The sequence below is a fragment of the Homalodisca vitripennis genome, chromosome 1 (genome assembly GCF_021130785.1).
Source record: "Homalodisca vitripennis isolate AUS2020 chromosome 1, UT_GWSS_2.1, whole genome shotgun sequence".
Taxonomy (NCBI): domain Eukaryota; kingdom Metazoa; phylum Arthropoda; class Insecta; order Hemiptera; family Cicadellidae; genus Homalodisca; species Homalodisca vitripennis.
In genome coordinates, this window is record NC_060207.1 from 86,456,612 (window position 1) to 86,471,263 (window position 14,652).

Genomic DNA, 14,652 nt, shown 5'->3' on the forward strand with positions numbered 1-14,652 from the left:
AAGTGCAATCTTCATGACAGAATACCGTCGAGGGTACATCGCGTTCGTTTTTTACGCATGAGGGATACGAAATGAATAGGGGTATAAATATTGATGTAATACCAAGACTAAACCAAGGAAATAGGTTGATAAACCGAACAGGGATTCGGAAGCAAGAGCATATACTAAATAAGGTTTACTGATATACGTACCTCAGAGAAAAACTAATATCGAGTGTACAGACATACATTTAATTTTAGAGAATTAAACTAATCGTAAATATTATTAGTATATTGGGACAGTTTGAGAAGTTCATGCCTTTGTGTGTATCCCTACGTAGGTTTTATACTCATTACATCGAAAACGGTTTTGTCTTACAGTGAAGATATATAGTACTAACCTACATAAATAATTTATACCATGATAAAGGTTGTAAGATAAAGGTTGGGCTGGCTATCTATTTTCAAATTCTGTGTGTGATTCTAAGCAAAACATGAAGAATAACTCTTTCCAAATTTACAATTTGTTTAGCAGCGAGCCGGTAGCCTGCGAAGTAGACATACATTTAATTTTAGAGAATTAAACTAATCGTAATAAATATTATTAGTATATTGGGACAGTTTGAGAAGTTCATGCCTTTGTGTGTATCCCTACGTAGGTTTTATACTCATTACATCGAAAACGGTTTGTCTTACAGTGAAGATATATAGTACTAACCTACATAAATAATTTATACCATGATAAAGGTTGTAAGATAAAGGTTGGGCTGGCTATCTATTTTCAAATTCTGTGTGTGATTCTAAGCAAAACATGAAGAATAACTCTTTCCAAATTTACACTTTGTTTAGCAGCTAGCCGCCATTTTGTATGTTTATTAACAAATTATTAATTTAGTAAAGCTAAAGATACCAAATTGGACACTTAGCTTTGAATAGGTAGGAGAAAATTAAAAAAATAATTGTGTTATTTTCTTCAATATTTACAAAATTGCGTCTGAGTATAAAATAAATAACTAAGGTACTTCTTTATTGTCTTTGTCGAAATTTACAAATATTCTACATAACAGCCGATGGCACGTTTGTTGTTTATGACATTCATTAGTTTACTATTATAATTGTCTACATAATTTGTTAAGTTTGAGTTCTGTTTAATATTCTTTTATTCGGCGGCAAATTTTGTTTAAAGTAATTTATTATTACTTTTAATGTAGGGAATCGGCTAAAGAATTGTTTAGATCCTTTAATATGCTATAAGTGGACTACGTGGATTGTTATGAGATATGTGTTATAAAATTATGTAAGAATGTTATGTTATATTGAAGACTAAGAATATGATAACAACGATTATAAAATAAATTTATGGTTATAAATTATGACAATCTACATTGAAACAACTATGTTTGGTAATATAATATAATTTATTTGGCCAATCACAAAAAGTACTGCTCTTAGAGATTTTCAATTTTGCTCTTTCTTTGGCGAGTAAGTAATCAGATAAGGTTCGAAACAATGACACTGTAATGTTATGTAAAAAAACGTTAACTTTCAGAAACAAATAACGTAAAACAAATACAGCCAGACAACCTATAGCCTACCATGTCAAAAACAAACAATCATACAATGATATAAACGAACAATCATACTATGGCATAAATAAACAATGGAGACTATGGCTCAAGGAGACAACCGACTCCATGCTACAAGCAAATAACCGAGACTATGGCACAGGCAGACAGAGTTTTCAGTAACAAAATTGTTTGTTTAACTTTTGTAGTCGAGCAGCCATAAAAGTAAAAGGGATTGCGTCCATAAAAGTAAAAGCCACCAAACAAGAATAATTTTAACAACTTAACCTTCATAGTTTCTTGGTAGAATATGTAAGAGATTTGATGTAACATTTCATCGGCAACAGATTAGTGTTAAGCCGAGTGAAAATCACGGGTAACGTAAATGTTTTTATTTCGCTCTCTTCAATTAATGGTTAGTTAATGGGATAATATAATTTTTTATGTCTATAGGTAGCATTGTACTATAACTGTCAAAACAGTTGCAATATCAAGAATAGTTACAATTAGAAAAGAAACAACATTTTTCTTATCTTTTAATAACTAAGGACAGGTAAATGAATCGCTGTAAAATGTTTAATTATAAAAACATGAAAGTGGGGTACATTGTCAAGTGTCAGAATGATGTCTCTTGGTCAACTTTGAAGTCCAGAAGCGGAGTTTAAATTACAAGCATTGTGAAATACTTGTTACAGTTATATGGCGCTTATATTAATGAGACTTAAAACACGCAAAGAAAACTGAAACACTCGCTTGAAGCGTTGCGGTGCCCAAAACATTTTGGAGAGTACCATTTATATTATAAAACACAAAATTGTTAGTAATAATGTCACTTTCTTTTAATCAGGGAAAAATTTAATAAGTATTTTATTTTTTAGCGTACGGTTACATAACATACTTGTTTTGTATGTTTTACTGCTGTGTTAAGTTATTAGAATGGTAATCAGTTAGAATATGTATCAATTTTAGTGCTCAACCTCTCCATTTTACCACGGTATAATAAACAAAAATTCATCTAATTTAACTAACCGTTAGGATGTTCTGTTTAAATAAAATTACCAAAATAGTACACGAATAACCGTTGTCTAACTGTATGAGATGTTTCGCTACTGAAAAACATAAAACCGTAAACAACTAAAGAATTATTGATTATACGAGTGCACCTTCAAAATACAAAATATTAACTGCAATATAGTTTAAACACTGTATTGTACTAATAAACAAAGACATACTCGTCTTTGAATTACACCAACATGTGTTAGCAAGGAGGAGGAGGATGAAACTATGTAATACTTATTGACCGATTAAAATAGACCACTGTGATTGACGCTCCTTGCAGGAAGAAGGAAGGTAGTAGGCTCTCCCCGGGAGTGGCAAAGGTTCAATGGTAGAGTTGCAAGATTGATGGTGCCTCGCGAAGGCAATTACAGTTCAGGGTCGGGGGAGGGTTGAAGGTTGTGTGCGGCGCTTGGTATTTGGCGAACGAGTGACTGGTCAAGCGTCGCTTGGCAACTCAGTTATGATATTGCCGTGTTTCATACATTGATTAATTGAACGGGAAATGGACACGAAGAGTTGCGTGCTGAAGCACTGTCCATTTATCTAATACAGGACATCAGCATTTTGTAGAGTATCTATAGAAATGGCGTTGTATAATCATAGCCTAATATCAACTCATATGTTTGCATAGCGTGACGATAACTACAATGTGCAGTTCCTACTATTGGATTTCCTAATAGGACAAGAGAATTCGGCTGCATAAACACACTTAACAATTTAAATTGTATTTTAAACAATTTAAAAATACTAAGATTAGGTTAATTTATATGATAGCTGGATTGGTGGTCCTGACGTAACGGATAAAATGTTACATTGTAATAATTTTAGCTAGTTTAGATGTTAGGAATACTCTCATTCTTCCTGTAACAGGACGACTGAAAGTATAATAAACCATAAAGCATTAATAAACCTACATAAGTTAATAACCAGTTTGGTTTGTTGCCCATAAGCACATTACACAATGCAGTGTACTTTTAAATTTTAATAAAAAATTATGAAAACCCATACTACATAAATACGAGTTATAATACAATTTATGCACTATTGATTGAGAGCATTGAAAATTGCATTTTCATGGAACAACCTGTTTATATGATTTATAAAGTGATAACGTTATGTAGTTAAACGATCTTAATCTACTATTAAGATTAATCTTCGAAAATACGTTTATATAACTCACTGTGAACATAAAGTATTAAAACTTTTATGAGTCACTTAGTAAACACTATGTAAAATATAGTACAACTGGCAATCTTCAAAATGACACCAGTTTCATATTTTTGTATGGACAAGAACCGAAGCACATGGAGTTTACAGTTGTGATATGTAACAAGATGCTATTGGTTTAAAGTCTTCCTATAGTAAAACAGTATATTGGAGTAAATAGTAACAGTAAATAGCAACCTTTAAAATCCCATTCAATACACGTTTATGTGTTAATAGAAACAAAATAAAGTTTTTTTGTAAAGAAAACATATATCTTGGGTTTATTGTTAGTTAGTTAAATAGTAGGCAATGAATAACTCGTCCAAAACTTACCATTAATAAATGTAAATGTAGTTTATTCCCGACTAATTTCAAATTATTAAGTCTCAACATTATTAATTATGGTAATTCAGTTTTCTAGCATCGTGGTGGACCGCCTAGTATAATCTTGAATTAAAGGGGGAAACGACCCCATAATCTTTGAAGTTATGGAGATTTCTTTAAATATATGGTTATTTAGAGACATCTCAGTTTGTGCACTGTGTCATGTTCAGATGCTCAAGAACATATTCAACATAAACTCATAAATTGTGGTGTCATACCGAAACCTAAAATAGTGAGTAATTCCTTAGCACAAGACAAGTGTGGAAAGTCGAGCCCATTCTAAGAAAAGCACATCTCTGCGCTCTGTCTGATTTTCTACGTTGGTTTAAGTTTCCAAAAATGGAACATCATCTATAATTGTGAAATGCACGGCTAATTGAGCCCTAACTAGTAGGCTATTACTTCCCAGTCCAGTGCTGATAACTCACAGAAACTGTTCTCTTCTCTGATTCACTGCTCTAGGACAGAATGCAAATATGTAGTACCCATTCCATGAGTCACGTAATTTGGTACCTTATATTGAAAAGCATCTTTTCCCAGAAAACCTCACCTCTAGACTCTCTTTCCTTGTTAGTAATTGGTAGAAATTTCTAAAAGTCCTCCAAGAGGAACTTTGCTTAAATCCTAACCAGAATCGCGAAATGTCCACATTCTCACATAATCAATTACTTTCAACATTCTTTCATTTAGATGTATTTGTTAGATTTTATGGAATAAAGTACCGGTATGTAGTTTTAAATTTTTATGTCAAAGTATATTTTGACGTAAAATATATTTTGCTACGTAAAAGAATATTATTATAATTAGAGATATAGATTGGTCAATGTTTAATTCACTTAGTTTCTTTTAATTTACGCGTCACTCAATACTACAAATAAAAAGTATTATGCTCTCTACTGGTTTTCTAGGACATTTTCTATTCTAGGAATTTATATATATACTAGACAATAGTAATATTTTAAAACAGAACTATTCATTTTTAAATTATGTGATATTTGTGTACAAGAGTACTACAATATAGCTTAAGTTCTGAGCATCTCATTATAGGAGAATTAGAGAGTACCAGAAACCTCAGGTGGTTTCCTCACATCAAAATTATGAAAAAGTTCATATAAACATATAAACGCTTTGCTAGCAGTTACGGCTAACGAAGAATTTCGCCTGATTTTCTAGGACGGAAGTAAAGCGAAACTGATGCGTTTAGGGCTTATTGAATAAAATACGTCTCAGACCTGTAAGATCACCCATTTCTGAGATATACGAGGTATGGCTATTAAATAACGGGACTGACGCTGCAGTGGAACGAGTGCGCATGCGCCATCCAACAATGACCAACAGCTGTGTAGTTTGAGACTTCCTCTTCAGAATGCAGTTAGTCTCGTTTCTGTAAACAACATCGTTGTGTCATAACCTTCATTTATGTGAGTGTTGTTATTTTGTTTTGCCGGAAAACTGGTTAGCGTAATAATAGAGCAACGAATTGTTATTAAATTTCACGTTAAACTTGGAAAAACCGCTACCGAAACCTATAATTTACTAAAAGAAGTGTATGTCAGTGAATGTTTATCGCGGACGCGTGTTTTTTGAATGGTTTAAGCGTTTTCAAGATGGTTGACAAGACGTGGAAGATGATTCGCGGCCAGGTCGTCCTTCAACATCAAAAACGGAAGACAATGTCGAAAAAGTTGCTAATTTGATTCGGTCTGACCGACGATTAAGCATTCGTGCAGTTGCTGAATCTGTAGGCATTGATAAAGAATGTGTACGGCAAATTTTACATGACAATTTGAACATGCGAAAAGTGTGTGCAAAAATAGTACAAAAAATTCTTACGATTGATCAACAAGCAGCTCGTAAAAATGTTTGTACTGACACTTTGAATGCCATTCCCAAATTTATTGGAAAGAATAATAACATGTGATGAATCGTGGTTTTTTTACTTATGATCCGGAAACGAAGCGCTAATCCATGCATTGGAAGACCTCAACTTCACCGAGAGCCAAAAAAGCAAGAATGAGCAAGTCAAAATTTAAAGCAATGATGATTGTTTTTTTTTTTTCGACATTCGTGGGATTGTGTACCTTCACTGGATTCCTGAAGGTCAAACAATTAATCAAAATTACTATCTTGAGGTACTTAATAAACTACGTGAAAGAGTAAGAAAAAAACGACCCGAAATGTGGAATGACAAATCATGGATTTTGCACCAAGACAATGCGCCAGCTCATTCCACGTTATCTGTCAAGCGGTTCCTGACCAAGTATAGCATCCCAGTGTTAGAACATCCACCTTACTCGCCAGACCTAGCACCATGCGACTTTTATCTTTTCCCTAAGGTGAAATCTGCATTGAAAGGTACGAGATTTGAATCCGTAGAAGCTGTTGAAGAAAAAGCGGCAAGACTCCTGAAAGAGTTGACAGAAGATGACTTTCAGCATTGTTTTCAACAATGGAAAATTCGCATGGAGCGTTGCAGGGATAGAGAAGGGATGTATATTGAAGGTGATAATAAGTAATTATGTTTAAAATGAAAATAAATTTTTTTACAATATCAGTCCCGTTATTTAATAGCCATACCTCGTAAGACAAAATATGCAAAATTCGGTGTCGAAAAAACATGCTTTGTTTAGATTTGTAGTACATTAAATTCATAAAATAGGTAATAAACACGTAAACTTTTTAGCAAAAACTTTTAGAGAAATTAATTCTAAAGAGAATGATGTAAAATAGGCCAATAAAAAACAAACAAAAACTTTAAAAACTCATGCTTAATTAAATCAAAACATACCAAAACTAAGACAGAAAATGCAATATCTGTTTATTAAATGAACGTTCTTCATAAAAACCAAAAATTTTGATTGCTGATTTTTGCTAATCTTTTATTCCAATTTCCATACCTTATAAATGTTGTTCAAAATGATTTCCTTAATAATTTATTCACAGTCTAGTGCGTTTAACTAAACCACGTGTATAGCTTTTCTGGTAGCATCTCGGTCTTTCTTAAGTAAACGTTTCTTTCGGCGTTCATTTTTTAAACTTTGTGTTTATTTATTATTAACCTATATTAACATCATTCTCTTTAGAATTAATTTCTCTAAAAGTTTTGACTAAGAAGTTTGCGTGTTTATTACCTATTTAATGAAGTTAATGTACTGCAAATCTAAACAAAGCATGTTTTTTCGAGACCGAATTTTGCATATTTTGTCTGGCATTTCAGAAATGTGTGGTCTAACAGGTTTGGGACGTATTTTATTCAATTTTTCAGTTCTTTTACATAAAAACCTATTGATTTTAACAATACATAATAATATAATGAATAATAATACCAAAAATGATAAGTGTGGGAAAAACAGGGTGTCGGACTTTAGCTATTTTTGTATATTGTAAGGATAAAACACAACACGTACGAGTGTTATACCTCGTATAACATGACGATCTCAAATTTTTGAAATCCTGTTAAATTTTTAAATAAACAATAGTCAATAATATATATTTCAAAGAAGTAAGTCTTTAATGACATTACATGGCTAGATATTTTACGTAAAGTGAACCAACACTTTTCAAGCCCCCAATGTATTATCTCACATTAGTAGCTTACGTTTGGCTAAAACGTAAAACCGAGTTGCAACAAGCACGCGAGGGGTTTCTATTATTCACATACTCTATTTGAGAACTAAAAAGGACTATTTTTATTTTTCTAATAATCAATTAAATTAAAAAATATTAAATGTACATATATTCTCTCTATACAACATTTCGTCTACTCCAAACTTGGTCTGTTGGCAGTTTTAAAATAATAATGTAAAGTAAGGCTAAAGTAATAAGAGTTCACTCCCTGGCAACAGTAAGAGGGATGGAGAGTCAGCATTGGCAGTTGGCACAGGTCATACAATGAATAATGCGTGTAGTATTGACGTCTTGAAGTGATTGGTTGCGTGGAAACTAAGTGAGGATGGTCACAACCGGAAACACTCGGACTTTCACCTATTGATTCGGCAATTTGCGCTGATGGCATACATTACACCGAATTCAGGTCGCCTGTGTTATTCATATACAAATAGATTTGGACGACTGGTAATCAATAGACAACAATGCTACATGTTTATTAATGCTTAAGTTTAGGCTAATATTATGTTTTTATAAAACCAAGCGCAAGTATACCTTATATGGTTTTGAGAATAAATAATTAAATTTCAGTAAAACGTAACATATATTCAGATTGGGTACGATATTCTACACATAATTAAGATAAGACACAAACTTACATTTTTAGGCGAAATTTTTGTATTTCAAGTGTTGGTTGCCTTTAATTTTATATACTTAGTAAGTAAGATATGTCTTACTAACATTAATAAACATTAATCTCATTCTGCCAATTGCAAGTTTTATTCCGTATATAAAAAAATATATCATAGCTTAATCAAGTTAAATTATTCTTGATCTTAAGAGGTCTCATTGATACAGTCAGCCAGGAAGGGTATGGGCTGCCCGTGTATAAAATCTACCCCACGGTGAATTTTGATATCATGTAGCAAATTGGATGACTTAAACTGCTAATAGTTCCTCCTTTCATCCAATTGCCAGGAGGAAAATCATTTGGATTTATACTGCCGCCTTTAATGTTATACCTCAGGTGATATACATATATCCTGTTTTATTTATTCTGCTTTTAATTCTTTATTATCAGTTGTGTCTAGAGACGTAATATACTCACGAAGTGGAAGAGAGGTTTTAGATTAGCGATGTATTTTTAGCAAACTTGATCACTTCTTTAACCGGAAGCGCTATACCTATAACAAATTCGAGAGGTCTGTAATTGTTATGAACTATGTTCTAGTCCAAAATGAGAGGTAACAGTGAAACTGGATCGCTTTGTAAGAGATGATACTATAAATCAAACTCTTGAAAGTTTTTTAATAGATTTTGGGAGTATATCTTTCGATCACAACATCCCATTTAAGCATTCCATCATACTAGGTGTCAATATTCTCAGTGAGGTTGTTAGTGAAGCTGCTATGCAGACTTGAAGGTTTGGGGAGCACGTGAAGAGTATCCACGTCAATTTAAAAAAAGCTTTTTTAATTTTCTGTACTTTAGTTAAATTTTTGTTATAATGTGATTTGAAGGAAGGAAGGAAGGAACCATGTTATCAAACATTTTTAATTGAAGGGGTCTGTATGCAGTTTTCTTTTTGGGAGAGCTGGTTATCGTATAAATTATTTCTCAAAGTCAACAAAGATTTTACAAACAACAACTTTGATTTTAAATACCATTGTCAGTTACAGTTTTTAAATTAAACAAAGAATTTCAGAAAATCCTACAAAATGGAACTAATTTATGAGTTAATCCTATAACATATTGAAGATCTATTATTCATCAATGAAAACAATGAGACAACTTACAAGTGTTAGTACAATAAAGTATACAGCAAATATATGTCCCTATATACATATCTGGGAATCACATATTTTGTATCTGTAACAGTAAAAATATTATCTAATACAATTTTACAGATCCAAAGATGGCGGAAGCGGTGAAGGTAATCGTGAGGTGCCGGCCCATGAACAGCCGAGAGATCCAAATGAAGAGCAAGGTGAGTTCAGGCATATTTATGTGGTTCACTTTTATTTTGAAACATTTGCTTTTACCATTATATTTAGGATATGCTGTAAATAACACTGTTCTTTTTCAAACCAAGAATGTGCAATGCAAAAAGTTAGCAATGAACGATTTAGATTCCCGTGGTTTTAAATTATTGTACAAGGTTGGCGCCATGAGGCAGGAATTCACACCACATTTGCGATGTTTAAATATAGATACAAATACAATATAAAGCAACTTTTCAACAAAAGGTTTTGTGTTTTAAATAAATATTTATTAGTATTTTTTTTATAACAGTAGTCCTAAATCCGAAAGTTAATTTGTTTCTGAATTTTAATGCTCTACCAAGTCCTTCATAGACTTAAAGAACGGAACCGTTTAAGTTAATTGAATGCTTATAAAAGTTTGAATTAATTTAAAGACAGTGTGAACAGATAATTTGTTCCGTTAGAGAAAAAAAAACACATTACAAACAATTCCGAGCAGGGAGAAAGCCTTTAGAATAAGTACAAATTAGAATAAGAAACTTAAATACTTTCTTATTTATCTCAGTTCAATGCCACTAAAAAGTGGTAAAAATCAGGCCGCGCAGAAAGGTATAAAGGATACGTTAAACAAATAATTTAAACACAAGAATTTTCCAAAGAAGCTCTCTTTCTCAAATAAAGTCAATTTTTACATATGCACAGTAAAGTTGTAGGATATCTTGTTTAATGAGAACTCTGTATTAAACAAAAATTACTACATTAGTAAGTTATAAAAAGTATTATGTTAAGGAATTATTTATGATGTCAGTATTCTATGATTTTAGAGATCATTAGTACTAGTTTTGTCCTCTTTCAATTCTCTAGCCAGTAATAAAATGGTCAGGAAAAAGTCAGTATAATTGCTGAAATTATTAGATACTGTAATAGGATCATTAGACAAATGAATTAATTTTACAAATAATAAGACTAAACGTTATTTCTGTCAGCACATTATTTTTCACGTCAAACAATGTCAAAGCTACTGAAGGATCATTGTAATTATATTAATGATAGTAATTTCTATTTTTTATTGTGGATTTTTATTATGGCAGTCTTAACGTGTATATCCTTTTACAGGATAAAATTCCACCATAAAAGTATTTATAATTCAAGGACCTCCATCTCCCATTTCGAGTATGAGGTTGTATACAAAAGTTAGGAAACCACTTAGTATGGTTCTCCTTGCTCCAAATTGTTGCATAAAGCCATGCTGGGATATGGCAATAGAATGCTGCCAAAAATTAACTTATTTCGAGAAATATAAAGAATTAAGTCGTTAATATGTTATAGGGGTAATATTGCTAATTTGTATGATGAGGAATTGTTTTGGTCGGCTTAGTAACGGGTCCAGTGTAAGTCGAGGTATGTGGTCAGTGAATCGATCGAATACCTAGTAGTCCAGTGACGTCACGGTGGACTATGGACCTCTGAGTCAGTCTCTTATCTGATCCGGTAAGGTCAAGGCGCCTTTATCGCGTGACCGGCCATACTGCTGTACAGCTTGCCCCCGTTTATCAACCCTGACCCCGAAAAGCAATCACTTGTAACGCCGTGTTGTCCACTTACATGGTCATATTTACACCTAAAGAAATAAGAGCTAATTTAGAGAGCTTTAAACGTTTGAAGTAATGTAAAGTAACTTATTTATGTTATAAAGCTATATTTGAATACCTAAAACCATTTCTTATATTCTGCAAAGTCAATTTATGTTGAACAGAACGTTTTCGTCTAAAAATCTAGATTTATTCACAAAACGTGCATGGTACGCTAGGATGCGAACTCGTATCTTTCACTTTCCGAGTAGCGTGGTACTATTACATTATAATATGGAATCCGCTTTATTTTTATTCAACTGCAAACAAGTTTTTGCCAATAGGATAATTATATGTTTCAGTAATTTAGTTAAATCGTAGTAATTTTTAATATTAAGTGGTAACACTGGACCTCAACACAGTGGATCAACATTATTTGCAACTGATTACCTAAGCCAAAAATGTATTAAGTTTTTAAGATATACATTTTAATTTAATTCCAATGGATACTAAAAGTAATAGATCTGTATATATTTAAAAAAAAGATGAAGGTTTGTTTGTTCAATAAGAATGTTAAAATTTTTTATTTAGTTGTTCAGTAAACATATTTTGTGTTCCTACTTTACAAATGTATGTTTTGATATTGAAAATAGGTTGGATTTTCTATTAATATGTTATTTTAACGAAATAGAATAATTTCTGTTTGTAATTAAAGTGGTTTGTATTTTTATTCTGCTATTGTAAAACAGACTTGCTGCTTAGTTTTCAATTAAGAAGTTCATGATGCCCTTCCAAGTGCAATATTTTTTTGGTTTGGTATATTTTTTCCCCTTTAAGCTGAATATTATTGTATACTCTATTTACATGTATTTAAATGATAAAAATAAATGCATTATTTATTCACAAAAAATATATATGATTTTGATTTTTCTGTCACATATAACCAAACTAAATGCGATAAGTCCAAATATCTAAAAACAATCTCATTCAATATATGTGTAACTTAAAAACAAATTTTGTTCTTTTCTTGCTCGCTTAATATTGTAAGTTAAACCAGATACATTGAAACAACACAGGATACCAGTAAGGCTTTATTTAGAAACCAAGTGAGAGGTACAATGAACAACTAGTGTTGGAGATTAATCATGAGGGAAGTAACGGCATCCGAGCTTCTTATTCTTATGTAGCACGATGAATACCATAAGATAATGGAATGCCTGACACCGATCTTTACACCTGGTCTCCTCTTCGCATCAATTCTCATACATATTAGGCTTATGAATCGATTAGCTTCTTCAGCTCCACATAATCCATGACTGTTGTCTGTAGAACGTAGTGCTGATGGACTCTGAGCGATGCACCTGCTCGCTGATAAACCCCAGGGACAGCTCCGCGCCGCCAAAGACCTTCACCTTCGATGGTGTCTACTACATCAACTCTACCACCGAGCAGATCTACAACGAGATCGCGTATCCTCTGGTAGAGGTGAGTGTAACTTTGTAGATTATCTCCGATTTGGAAATTGGGTATGATACTGATAATCGTCTTTGTCAAAGGCTGTAGATGTATTCACCGAGAGTTGAGAGTAAAGTGCCGCCCATCACTACCCATCAGACGTGGAGACAGGCCGGTTTACATGAGGTCAACGCGCCAAGTCTACCAGGCCAGGGATAACTTAAAACACACACACACACACACACACACACACACACACACACACACACACACACACACACACACACACACACACACACACACACAAGTTGAAAGTGACCACTTGTGATCTCACGTATCAAATTTCTGGAAATCTGGTCAGCTCAGTTGGGCTTTTCCAGGTTTCTTTCTCCAATTCCCACAAGACTTTAGCTACTATGTTGTCAAGTTTTAGTTATAATTCACAAGTGAAGTCTGTAATTGAGTATATATATATATATATATATATATATATATATATATATATATATATATATATATATATATATATATATATATATATATATATATATATATATATAATGGTATAAACTTTGTAGTTTTCAAGTACTCCATCCCAATAAAATTGGATCATTGGGGATGGATAATTCGTCACAGAAGTTTTGTAACGTATGCACATGCTGAAACAAGAACCACAGTTATTAAAGAATCTCTCCTCTCGTATAATTTTGTGGATATTTTTGACTCACTTAAAGGTTTTGTGTAAGTAGAAATGATCAAAGACGTTTTGAAATATAACGACAGAGGTTTTAAATCATAGCCTAATTTATCAGAGCACATTGTCTACTTTGAAGACGAAAGGTTTAAAGGAGTTGTCTGAAATTTCTTTATATTATTATTTACAGTTTTAGGAAATGGGTCACTATAAAATATAAAATTCAGTATCAATTCACTGGTTAGTGCTAGTTAAAATTATCATACTTTTTATACATATGCTAAGGACTATAAATATGGTTTTATTCAACACTTTTACACATATTCTCTACAATACTACTAATAATTGTTTCTCATATACAGAATGTCCCAAAAATGAGTGTAAAGCAAAAGTTCAGAGACAGAGCACCGCTAAAGGTACTCAAATAACCTAAAACAAATTATCCGATTTAAATTTATATTTATTTGTGAACTTCGAAGAATAAACAGTATTGAAATACATGTCGTTATTAAGATAATTTTGCCATTTTTGGAACTTTAAGTGAATAATAATTTGTGAGTAAGTAACTATACTGTACGCCTTTTTTACCTAGAGATTGTGCAGAAATGTACCACGATCATGGGTATGCAAGAGGTAATGCTTCTGAAGCCGCCAGATTATACACGCAGCTTGTAGTCCGCCGCGGAGATCCTCAGCCTGATACATTCCCCGATCATCGTATGATCTTAAGAGTGCATAATGTTTACCTGGAAGAACGGGTGCCTGGAGAAGGAGCCGATCGTCCTTTAGAAATCATGATATCGTCGATTCTGTGCTTGAACAATTGAGAGTAGAGTTAGTGTCAGCGCATAGAACACCAAACTGGTACTCCAAAGTCAGTAGTTCATCGCATACTCCAGCAGGAAGATTTTCATCCATACCACATTAAAAAGGCTCATCAACTAAAAAAGAGTCCAACAGCTAAATGCGAGAAGGTTCTCATTTTGTCAAGAAATGTTACAGCACTAAAACTGAATATCATTTTTCCAGATAACTTTTATATTTCTTACAAATATATTGCTACAGTACTGTAGAACCATTTAGGGAATATTATAGTCAAGCTGTCAGATAAAACCCATTGTTAAAACTAAAGAGTTTTATCGTTGTATGGAT

At 32.7% G+C, this 14,652-nt stretch overlaps 1 protein-coding gene across 6 annotated transcripts in view; it reads left to right on the plus strand.

The window, feature by feature from the left end:
- LOC124366009 (osmotic avoidance abnormal protein 3) overlaps positions 1–14,652 on the plus strand; it is a 43,706-nt gene that overhangs the window by 6,441 nt on the left and 22,613 nt on the right. For all 6 annotated transcript variants that reach the window (XM_046822204.1, XM_046822213.1, XM_046822222.1 and 3 more), the window contains exons 2-3: positions 9,706–9,785; positions 12,681–12,836. In XM_046822204.1, coding sequence (XP_046678160.1) covers positions 9,714–9,785; positions 12,681–12,836 — 228 coding nt within the window. In that variant the 5' untranslated portion in view covers positions 9,706–9,713. The remainder of the gene's footprint in view (positions 1–9,705; positions 9,786–12,680; positions 12,837–14,652) is intronic.